Source organism: Buteo buteo, chromosome 13 (assembly GCF_964188355.1).
Source record: "Buteo buteo chromosome 13, bButBut1.hap1.1, whole genome shotgun sequence".
NCBI lineage: Eukaryota > Metazoa > Chordata > Aves > Accipitriformes > Accipitridae > Buteo > Buteo buteo.
The window spans coordinates 36,722,835-36,734,724 of NC_134183.1; the positions used below are offsets into that span (position 1 = coordinate 36,722,835).

At 59.3% G+C, this 11,890-nt stretch overlaps 1 protein-coding gene across 1 annotated transcript in view; it reads left to right on the forward strand.

The window, feature by feature from the left end:
* Positions 1-1,573: 1,573 nt before the first annotated feature.
* The window catches only part of CSPG4 (chondroitin sulfate proteoglycan 4), a 29,159-nt gene continuing 18,842 nt past the window's right edge, over positions 1,574-11,890 (forward strand). The window contains exon 1 of the mRNA XM_075045619.1: positions 1,574-1,722. Within this exon, the coding sequence (XP_074901720.1) occupies positions 1,635-1,722 (88 nt within the window). The 5' untranslated portion in view covers positions 1,574-1,634. The remainder of the gene's footprint in view (positions 1,723-11,890) is intronic.

The following is an 11,890-nucleotide window of genomic DNA, read 5'->3' on the forward strand; positions in this document are numbered from 1 at the left end:
CTTGCTGCCCGTGCCCGAGGCCGATGTTCCCCTGGCAAACGGTGGCTCGTCCCCAGCGCCGCAGGGAGCAAAGCCAGCCTGGGGCCGGGGAGCCAGGAGCAAAGGCAGGGATACCTGCTGGTGGGTTGGAGGTGGTCTCGGTTCATCCTTCCAGAGAGGGGAGCAGGACCTCCTGTGCCAAGCGGGCAGGCGAGGAATGGACACGTTCAGCCTGCCCGTTACCCATGCATAACGACGGAGACAGTCAAGATCAAACATCCACGCGAAGGGCCAAGCCCTGCATGACTCTATCCCTCAATCAGCCCTTAACGAGGCAAAGAGAGGGGGACCGCTGAGGACAGACAGAAAGCAAAGCGACGCGGAGGTCTTCAGTAGACCTCGAGATAAAGAGCCGGAAAGGGAATACTTGGCAAAATTGAATCTCTACAAATCAGCAAGTCTGGATAATATGTAACCCCCAGACTAAATAGAATTAGCTAATGAACTTATGGAGCCCCTGACAATTACTCATAAGAAGGTGCTGAGAAAATGGCACATCCCAGGTTTATTTAATGTCTTTATTAATGATCTGAAAGCAAGAGTAAATAACAAATTAATTATGTTTGCAGATGACTGTAAGCTGGAAGGTGTTGCAAATGCTGCCAAAGACAGCAAAGTCACACCAAAGGCCCTAAAGAGGTTAGAAACAAACCAGCAGGAAACAAGTCGCACGTAATCCAGTGGTGAAACACGGTGCGGGGGGAAAAGGACCTGAAATGCAGACATCCAAGAGGAAGGAGGTGTGTGCTGCACGAGATCCAAGCGGGAGGCCAGGAGTAGCTTTGGAGGGGCATGGAGAGATGGGAGACGAGCTACACCGTGAACAAGGCGAGCCCCGAAACCCGACGGGGCTCTGCGGGGTGAGGAGCGGGGAGCCAGGCTGGGTCGGATGCTGCGTCTCCAAAAGGTTGTGGCTTCCTCCTGAACACGTGTGGCATCTGCTTTGCATCGGGGGGAGAAGCTGGAAAGCTCTTTTCCCGGTGCCACGCTAGCACGGCTGGACTGTTATGAACCCTGAGGGCTGAGGACCATCCCGACTGCCTTGAGTCCTCCTGAGAGAGGTGCGAGGTTTGGAGAACTGCTGTGGCAGGGAAGGTGGCACAGCTCGCCATGGGATACAGCCGGGGATGGGTAACACGGCTTTGGGACCAAGCCATTCGTCCACATCCACATGGACACCGGGAGCTGGTTTTGCTCCCCCAGAAGTGCCTGGTGCCGGGGAAAGCCATGGATGCCCTGTTTTGCCGGGAGCAGGCGGTGCCTCCGGAGCCACCCGTCACACCCCATGTTGGGCTCCTTCCCCCTTCGGCGGCGGGCGCTCCTCCCTCGCCTCGCCCCGATGGGAACAAGGGTGCTTTGAGCGGCGGGTGGGCAGTGGGCGGGTGGGGGCCTCTAGCCCTTTAAGACAGAAAATTGACTTTGTAATCTGAGCGAATTCCTCTTTTCTGACAGGCGGGAGAAGTTACGGGTCCCTCCCTCACTCCGCTTTATTAAATATAGTAGTAGCAGCAGCCCTCGCCTGGAAGCAGGCGCTGGTGGAGGCTGTGCCGTACCCGGAGCCCCAGCCGCCGCTCCGGCCCCCCCCGGGGGACACCATGGGTGCCCGAGGTGGCATTGCCACGCTGCTGCTGCTGCTGCTGGTCTGCCAGCCCCAGTCCCTCCACGCGGGACCCCCGGCCGGAGGTAAGTCCCGTCCCACCAGCCCATCCGAGGGATGGAGCGGTGAGAAATCCGAAGGGATGAGGCTCGGCTTCGGGTGGGCCGGGAGGGATGGGGACCCAGCGGAGAGCAGTATGGGCACCCATGGTTGCAGGCTGTCCCTCCCCGAGCTGAGGGGGGGGCCTGTCGCCAAGCTGGCAGGAGGGAGGAGAGGCAGCTGCCTGTTTTCGGGCAGGGTGTTTGGGCCGGGTTGCCCTGCGGGAAAAGGCGAGGGAGGGAGCGGGGCTGCTCGCCCCCGTGGCTCTCAGGGTGCTGTGTACCCCAGCTGCGTCCGACGCTTTCCCCGGGGGGGAACACGCAAACGTGGTGCTGGGAGGGATGGGGCTCCCTCCCCGCACGCATGCGGGAACCCCAGGGCTTTGGTCTGTGCCGTGGGCAGCCCACGGAGGAAAGGCACCTTCCCCGCTCTGCCAAAGCCCTGTGCCATGGGGACGGAGCACAGGCATATCCTTGCAGCCCCGGCAGAGAGAGTCAGCCCTCCCTGCCCATGTTTGGCCTTGCCACAGTAGCTGTCTGCGAGGGCTTGGACGGTGCCGATGGGAAAGTAGGAGCTGGACAGCATTTGCCAGGGTGCGTGTCACCTCCTGCATCTGCTCTGTCCGTCTGTCCCGGGCATCCCGGTGTGGCTGGGTGCATGGGGCAAGGGGCTTGCCTCTTCTGCTGGCACAGTCCCGGAGGGGTGCAGGATCACCCTGCGGGTGATGGGGCACCAGGGACCATCCAGAGCTGAGTGTCCCCCCCAGGAGAAGGAGCCCTGGTGCCACAGGACGGGCTGGCCCCGGGCAGCAGGGAGGGCAGGGGACGCTGGCTGCTGCACAGGGACGGAGCCAGGAAGGGTTACTGCAGGGCACGGGCTGGGTGGGGAGCAGAGCGGGTGATTTATATCCAGTTTTCCCCAAGAAGCAGCCAGGTTTGACCACACAGCTCTTGGCACGGCAACGTGCCCTGCCTCAGCATCCCAACGGCCATCCCGCAGCCCTGGTCCCACCCCATGCCTTCTGCCTCCCGCTCCCTCCTCTGCGCCGGGATGCTTGTACCTGCAATGGTCCGAGCCTCAGCAGGCTCTGCGGGGTCTGGACATGGGTCTCATCCTGCTCGGGACAGGCCTGCGCCTTAGCCTGACCCTCTAAGCTGCGCTCGGGGTCTAACCAACAATTTACACTGCATCATCAGCATCTGCAGCTTCAGAAGTGAAGGAAATTTAAAAAGCACTTTTTTTTCCCTAACTCAGCCCCAAAATAATATAACATTTCACCAAGCAGTTTCTCTTCCCCAAACCTCCTGCCGGGCGTCGGGGCTCTGACCAACAGTGGGGCAGGAGCTTGCTCCAAGCAGTTTCCAAAGGAATTGCTGACCACCTCTGGTCTTTTGCTCCCCAACCATCTTCTGTGTCTGAGCCTGTGTCAGTGCGAGAAGGAGGACGAGGACAATCCCAGAGCCCAGCCTCGTGGTTCTTGGCACCCACAAGGTCCCTGCAGGTCCCTTTTTGTCCCTGTTCCCTCCCCAGCGAGCAGGTGGCCTCTGGGACACGCTGCTCTCCTTCCCTCCGGCCTTGTTCCTTCTTTTTTTTCCATGCACCAAAATATGAGGATGCCTGGCAAGCCAAGTGGAAAAAAAACCCTTTTGTTAATGAACAAAGTGGTCTTCTTCCTTCCAGCCCTGACCTTTCCATCCCGGGCAGGGATTTCACCACGCGGAACCATCGCCCGCTCGGGTGTCCAGGATGGCTCCTGGGGCTGCCCTGGCACTCCCAAGCTCTTTCATGGTGAATGGGCTGGAGCAACCCCAAAAAAAGGCACGTGGCTTTCACTGGCACCTGCCAAACCCCCAGATTCCCTCCAGGTAATACCGCCCATGGCTGGGGCACAGCTCCAGGTATCAGCGGGCATCCGCCTGGCACAGACCTGCAGGGCTGGGAAAGTAAAGGGGTTTTACACCCATTTTCTGATGCTGGGGACTATTTCTGCACCCTGCCGAAGCAGACATGGCAGCCACGACCCCCAGGTCTGGGCACTGGCTTCCTGCAAGCTCCCTCCCCTCAGGAGCATCCCTGCTGAGACCACCAGTGCCCATGCCAGGCTGCCCACCCTGGGACATCCCTCCATCCCCATCAGGGAGAGCAACATCAGCCATCAGCAGCGTGCTGGGCACAGGGCTGGGGACAGACTCATTTTTAGGGGTGAAGCCTGTGTTTTGCATTGCCTCCAAGCCCAGGTTGAGGACCCCCGGGCTTTCTGCCCAGTCCAAAATGGAAAAAGTCACCGTGCACATCAACAAATACAAGATTATAACAAAGAGAAAAAACACTCATAAAACTTGTCCTCTTGACATCTGAGTGTGAGGCTTTAGTAAACTGTTTTTAGACAGCCTGGCTCTCTTCCAGTTCCCAGTGAGGTCACCAGCAGGCTGAGCTCCCCCTTCCCCAAAAACCCTCTCGCTGGGGGTTTGTGATGAGGAGGGATGCAGGGGGAAGAAGGAATCAGATGTGTAGGGTCCCTATGAGCAGCACTGACCCCGAGCTTCCAGCAAAAATGTGACCCCCAAGTCTCAGGTGGTCCCACAGCAGCGGTGATGGGGGTCCCAGGGAGGTGAGCGTGACCCTGGCTTGTCCATGGCTGCCCCGGGCAGCATAACCTGCTCATGGGCAGGGAACAGTGTCTGTCCCAGGGTACCCGGCCATGACCCCTCCTGCCTTATCCGAGGTGTAGGGATATCTTATCGGCTCTAGGGAGCTGCCTTGGCTATTCCTCTCCTCCACTTTTGGAAATCCGACCGATTTATTCAAACTTTCTTTTTCGTGAATGCGCCACATGTTTTGAGGTCATAGCTTCAAGCAGCTGGAAAAGTTTCCAGCTGATGGGAAAGAACAGGAAAAAGGCTGAAAAGGGGGGAGAATGCAAACTGGTATCGTGGGAATCAGGGAGGAATATTCTCGTCTCACTCTTATATTTAGCAACAGAGGGCTGTGGGCAAATATATAATAAGCGCATTCCTCCAAGATCGCAGGACAGGGTTAAGCTCACCCGGAGGAACTAACGTCAGGTTGAAGGCTGGACAGTATCAGGACTTCAGAGGCGGTAGGCTAATGCTGTCTGTGTGCCTAAATAAAGCTCAAAGCACAGACTGTTCGCAACAGGCGTTGGCTCAGGCCAGCCTCAGCTCCCAGGGGCCGCTCCATCGGCCCTCTCCAGGTGCCTGGAGGAGCCGGGCTCTGGCTTGTCTCCTTTTTGGGAAGCCAGCCTCCCCGAGTGTTAGGATCACCCCCAGCCTCCAGCCTAGAAAGTCCTAGAAATGACTCTGCTCGTACCTGTAGGCTTCCTGGGTCTTGCCTGGGTATCCCAGGCCACTTCCGTGTGCCCAAGTCACCCTAGCAAGGACGAGGCAGGTCTGCAGGCAGCCCAGCCCAGTTTGCAGCCAGCCCCGTCAGCACCCCGTATCTCCAAACCTCCTGGAGACACAGAGCGAGGAGGGTGCCCATCGGAGACCCCTCATTCCCAAAGCAGCCCTTCCCCGAGCCATCTCCATCATGCCCGGTGCTTGGTTGCACACTGCCATGCTGCCCAGGGACAGGATGCCCCACGGAGTTTTTCTAGGGTAAATGTAACAGAAAAACTAAGGTCAAGAGAAATGTGTTATGATCTTTCTCTCTGAGCTGCTGCGGTGGGAGTGGACATGCCTGCATGATGGTCATTTTACTTGTGAAGTTGCAAATGGACCCGAGGCTTTTTGTTAACGTGCCACAACCAGAGAACCCACTTTGCTCTGTTGCAAAGCCAAGGGCTGCTTTGCAAAGCAGAGCCCAGAGTCAGGGCAGCTCTGGATTCTGCAAAGCTGGGCTTAAAACCAGAGGAGCGGGACTGCTGCAGCTCTTCCCGACCCCGGGATGGGGAGGATGCAGGTTTGTCACTTGTTAGCTGTCACTCATCCTCAGGACAGACCATATCAGGTCTCTGAGCATCCTCCTGCCAGCCGGCAGCGAGGTGGGGTGAAAGATGTTTATGCCTCGTGCCTTGGATCCAAGAGGGTGATAAATTCCCATTTTCCATCTGTCCTCCCCGGGTGCGTCGCCTGCGCCAGTCGTGCATCGCTCCGTGCAATACCTCTGGGAGCTGCCCTGCGCCCAACGGCTGCTTTTGGCTGCCTGACAGCCGGACAGACAGACAGACAGTAGCAGACAGAAAGCATCCCAGGGAAGGGAGGGCCCTGCCAAAAATTGACGAGAGCGGGAAAAGTCATGGGGCAAACATCACGGTTTGGAGGTGGCCGGTCCCATCACATGCCTCCAAGCCAAGGAGAGAGAAAAGTAACGTTCATCTATCGCCGTGACTCACTGGCTGTTCAAGGAGACTTCGCAGGCTGTGAGTCAGCTTGGGACGGCTCCTGCTGCTTCTTTTGCCCAAATCTTGGCTTTCTGGTGATTGTTTTTCCTCCCTGCTGGGGTGAGCAGGGGGAAGGTGGGCAAAGTTTGGGGGTCAGAGCCCCTGGCTGCTTGTGGTGCCATGCCCAGGTGTGTTAATAGATGCTCCCCATCCGTTATCATGCCATAAGCCCCCCTGGTGCTCCCCAGAGCACAGGCAGAAAGCCAGGGGGGGTCAGGAGGAATTTCCCATTCCCTTTCCCAGCCTCTGGCTGGGCTTCATCTGGGCTTCAAGGTTTTCTGCATCCCATCCCACAGAAATTTCTGGGCCCACCAGGGTCACTTCCTCTGGGAGCCAGGGAGGAGAGAGGGAAGTTTTGGCCTGAGGTAGATGTGGCTGAGAAAAGCCTCCTGTCCTGCCCCACAGCCCTGGGAGGGGATGTGCGCGCCCGCTTCCACACCCCCACAGCCCCACGCGGCCAGCTATATGTTTCCCCTGTGCTAGAAATAGAGCAGGCATTTATTTTCTCTATAAACATCACCCCGCCGCTTGATTCTCATAGATGGAAAAGCCAGGGGGATAATGGGGGTGGGGAGGGGGAGGCAGGGTAGGGAGGGGGACCTCCAAAAGGATTGGGAGAGAAGAGAAGAGAAGAGAAGAGAAGAGGAGAGAAGAGAAGAGAAGAGAAGAGAAGAGAAGAGAAGAGAAGAGAAGAGAAGAGAAGAGAAGAGAAGAGAAGAGAAGAGAAGAGAAGAGAAGAGAAAAGAAGAGAAGAGAAGAGAAGAGGCAGAGATTTCAGCTCTAAGAAGCGGGAAAAAAGAAAATACCCATTTTCTTTGCAGTTAGAACTGCAAGGCAGACAATTTAGCATGTCAACCCCAGATGAGCAAAAAAAATCCTCTCTTTCCCCTTCCGTGCTGCAAACATCCCTCCCTCTCCATGGAGACACTTTTCTCTGTCCCTCGCAGCACCCAGCATTACCGAAAGCCCAGGCCAGCCACGGTCCTTGTAGCCCCGTGGAGTGCAGGGTGCTGTGGGTGCTACAAGTGAGCTCACCCTGAACTGCACATTTTAAAAGCTCCTTCCCTACCCTGAGGGCCGCGCTGGATGCTGGAATTAAAACCTGCAGGTAGCTCCCGGCAGAGCCTCAGTATCTCCCTCTGTGCGCCGCTCGTGCCCATCCTTCCCCTCTTAGCCCTGAATTTGGCTGATAACCTCCCCCATATCTCGGCACTTCAAGAGCCATTTGGCACAAGCGAGGTTGGGAAACATCTGAGCCTGGGCGGCTGGAGACGGGCCCCTCTCCAGCAGCAGCCGTGCTGTTTGTTGACGGCAGGCGAGGATCTCTCCGGTAACGTCCAGCCGTTCCAGGGACGCCTGTGAACATCCCCTGGCCGGGCTCTGCCGCTCCCGCCGGGGCTGAGGACGGGCTTGGGCACGGGCACCGGTTCTGTTGGGCTGGCAGGGATGGGATTCAGGGATCTGCAGGTGGGATTTGTGCCTCGGGTGCCCCTCTCCCCGGTAAGCCAGCCTCCAGCCCAGGCTTCCCCCACGGTCCCCCTGCTCCTCCAGTGCTGGGCTGTCCAGGATTGTCCCCTCGTATGCCACCGCATGCCCTCCTGCAGCTCTGCAAGCCCTTCCCTCACCTAGCGGGAAGCAGCCAGCACGGAGTCGGAGTAGGGAAAGCTGTGGGAGCGGGGGCCGGGATGTGCAGGGTGGAGCTGGAAAACCTGCCAGCCAGCGAGAGAGGGGGAGACGGCTTGGGAGAAAGAAAAAGAAAGAAAGAGAAGGGGGAAAATATAGAACAAAACCCGACTTGGGATGGTTTGGAAACCACGTCCTCTGAGGCTGATACGATATTTCCAGGCCAACTTCTCCTGGCAGCGGGAGCCTGAGCGAGCCTGAGTCACGCTGCAGGGGACGGCACAAAAGCCCCATTGAGCTTCCCGCTTCCCCAAATCCTCCCATTTTCTCCCCCCGCTTCACTTCCCAGGGCAAAAAGTCCAACCGTCGCTTCCAGCTCAGGCTTATTCCCTAAGTCCCTCCGGAGTCGTTTAGCCACATGTCATTAAAAGCTCTCCATCCCTGCTCCTGCTCGCGCCAGGCTTCGGGGGTGCTTGGCCCGGGGATGCTGGAAGAGCCCCAGCTCTTCCGAAAAGCACCATGACCTTTGTAAGGGGGACGCAGCCGGTGTGTGGCAGGGGCCGCGGCAGTGCCAGCTATCAGCTCCTTGCCCTCCCCTCCGTGGCTCTGCATCTGGCCGAGCAGGAGAGCGCAGGAAATACCATCAGCTTTAGGGCTGCTTGAATCATCGTAAAACCACGCTGGAGAAGCGAGGGCTGGAGCTCCAGAGCTCCAGCCAAGCCTCCTGGACCCCGCTTTATGGCCTCCAGCTATAGCAGCTCCTTCATGCTGCTACGTAAGGATGAGGAAGGCAGGCAGGAGCAGGCACATGTGTCGGGCAGGGGGTCGAGGACTGGCAGGACACAGGGTGATATGGCAAGCTCCCCTCCCCAGCAGCGCAGAATTAGCGGGAGGCAAGTTTTCCCCTGATCCCAAAGTCCGTGGGCTGCAAAAAGGCTTTCCCCCCCCCCCCCGAAGCTGTCAGGCAGGAGACAGGGGAAGGTGAGAGGGAGAGCAGCCGGCAGGGGAATAGGGAGAGGAACTGAATTAATAAACACAGGCGGAAAGTTTCAAAGCAGCGCAGTGCAGCCAGAGGTAGGGGCGGATGATCTGCTTTGGGAGACTGGGGCCAGCAGGATGGGATGGGGGCGAAGCAGAGCCCCCTGGCCCAGGGGCTCTCTTCCCACACCCGAAACAAGGGTGATGGCCACTTCTGGCAAGCATTTGGCGGTCGGCAGCCCCAACGAGGGTGATCGGCCATGGCTTTGCTGGCGGTTTCCCGGGCGCTGCTTTCCAGCAATCTCTGCTGGCCGGCACTCCTGGAAAGCACCGGCCTTGGCCCCGGGGAGCCCCGCTGCGAGGGAGGGCCAGGTGGAGGGTGGGAGGCAAGAACTGGAGCTCTTATTCCCAGTGCCGGGGTTTGAGAAGCACGCACAGCCTTGGCTCAGGATGTGGGAGCCGCAATTGCCGTCTGGAGTCACGGAGGATAAAACCTGGAAGTGGGGAGAACGAGAAAAAGCCCTCCTCTGTGCTGTGCGGGGAGCTATCGCAGCAGGGACGGATCCGTGCCGATGACACCCCACCCCATAAATCTCGAGGCTGAACCCCAGGAGCAGGAGAGCAGGGAGAGGCTTTTCCCGGGGCACGGGCTCTTTGCTGGGCTGGCTCTGCCCCGTCCCAAATGCGGAGCCCGTCGTGGAGGCAGCCCTGTGCTGCCTGCGGAGGAGGGGGACCGTGGGATGTCCCCGAGGTCCCCACTGGGCTTGGATGCCATCGCTGCAGCCCAAGACCTGCTCACGTGTGACCCGTCCCCATTGCACTGGGATTTCCTCGCTGTGGAGACCCGGATGGGTGCTTAGCCCTCCTGCTGCACCCAGGCACCCGCTCGAGTCTTCGGGCATCCCTGAAGGCAGCAGCCCCCCTGTCGTCGTCCCCCCCCCCGGCACCGGCTCCTCCCAGCAGAGCCCCAGCCAAACCCAAGGGCCGCTCCACAGCGGCTGTGTTTGCCTTAGCCTGCCTCGCAAGCTGCTCATTTCCTTCCCTGGCCATAAATAAAACTACGCCGTAAAACGAAGGGAACATAATGAAGCCTTTCTCAGAAAGCCCATCGGATCCCTTCCTCCCCCAACCCTTCCACCCCATGTAGGGACAGGGACGCAGCCCAGCCCCACAGCCACCCGGGATGCAGCCGGAGAGCACAGGGCTGTGGGTCCCGCCGAGCATCCCAGAGCCAGCCTGGGGATTAGGGAGGCTTGAAGCCCCCACGGCCACCCACGGTGGAGGCGGGAGGGCTGGACCTGCCTACCCTGCCTGTGCTAGGCGCGGGGACGGGAGCTCCCGCACACGCTGCGAGGGGACCAGGTGGGGTTCAAGCTGCCAAGCAGCATCCCCAAGGCTGGGCGGCTGTCCCCCAGCCCCTCCGGTGTTTGTACAGCGGGTGGCTGCGGTGCAGCACGGCTGGCGATGGGCGAGCTCGTTACCTTATAAAGTCATTAAAATAAAAAAATAATTAAAAAAAAATATAAAACCAGCCCCAAACAACTCAGAGGGCCTGGAAACAAGCTCCTGACGCCGCAGAGGAGGAACGCGGCAGGCCGGCCGTGGGGGTCCCCGGCGGCACCCCACGCCGGGGGGCTCAGCAGCAGCGGGCATGCTGCCGACACAGGGGCTGCTTGTTGGCATCGGCCGGCGGGCAGGAAGGAGGGCAGCCGGCGGCTTGGGCTGGGCTGGATTACACCCACAGCCACACAAGCCCGGGGCTGTTTGGGCAACAAGGAGCCTTCTTCACTCCCCGGCTGTTTTTCCACCCTCAGAAAACTGGTGTGGCCGGGATGGGAAGTGGCTGCAAACACAAGAGAGCCTTTCAGAGGGGGGGGTGCGTGCGTGTGTGTGCACGGGGCTCTCCTGGCACCCACCGCGGTAATTAAAGAGCTGCTTTAATGAATTCCAGTCCCCTCCCTGCAAACACACATGGGCCACCAGCCCTGGCCCCCACCTGCCCCCCACCGCAGCCTGAATGAAGCCTTGTTGAGTGGCCAGTGCCTCTCCGGCACCATGCCCCCTCTCTCCAGGCAGGATTTGCTCCCGTCCTTCCTCCTTGGCCTCAGCATCCTCCTCCGGGCAGAGCAATGGGAGTCTCTGCAGCCCCTCGGGGACTTGTTTGTATCACCGATGCACCTCCTCATGCACACCCCAAAATGCATCTGTTTTGTCCCGCTGGCAGGGCTGGGGATGCCCCAAGCCAGGGTGGGAGCCTGCGGGTGGGGAAGGCCTCCATCCACCAGCACACGTTTCCCCCTGCACACCCAGGAGACATCTCCCTGCTCCGAAAAACCCTGCCGTCCCGCGCCGGTTCGTTCTGCAAACCCTTGTTGCTGGGTTTTACGAGTGCCTTCCCTCGCCTGGACCGGGAGTTAGCTCCTCCATCCTTCTACGTGCCGGGGAGGAGGTGGGAGAAGTTTGTGTGCAGAGATGTTAAAACATGGAGGAGGGCCCAAAGTGGCCCCGATGAGCCCCAGTGCGGCCCCCGGAGCCCCCCAGGCAGAGGGGGATCCCCTCCCCTCCGTGGTGCTGCCCAGCATCAGGCTCTGCTGGATGTGGCTCGCTCGGGGGCTGGGATGCCAAAAACCCCCCTGAACACCAAAAACCAGCAACTGGAGAGGCCAAACCTGCCGTGTTTTCAACTGGAGGAGCAGGGGGAGAGGGCCAAGGCGTCCCGGACCCGGCGCGTGGCTGGCGGCTGGGGGGGCCACCGGGGCAGCGCCGGCTCGCACAGAGCCCTTGCTTATTCACCAGCCCCAAGAGGAGCCGAGCACGTCCGGGGCCTCGCTCCCAGCCCCTTGCTCAGTGCTTTTGGCTCATCTCCTTGTTTTTTTCAATGCAAAAAAAAAAAAAAAAGAAAAGAAAAAAGAAAAAAACCCAACTAAATGACACTGCAGGCTATAATCTGCTGGCTGCTGGCCGGCTGCTTGGAAACTGTGACGGAGGCCCCTCTCTCCTCGTCAACGCCTTTCTATCGGCCTGGCAAGGCAGGGGCAGCGATTTCCTGTGGGACACGGAGAGCTGGGAACGTTATTTTTAGTCGGGGCAAGCGGGATGGCTAGTGTGCCCACCCCAACCCACAGCCAGGATATGGAGACCTGCTGATCCCC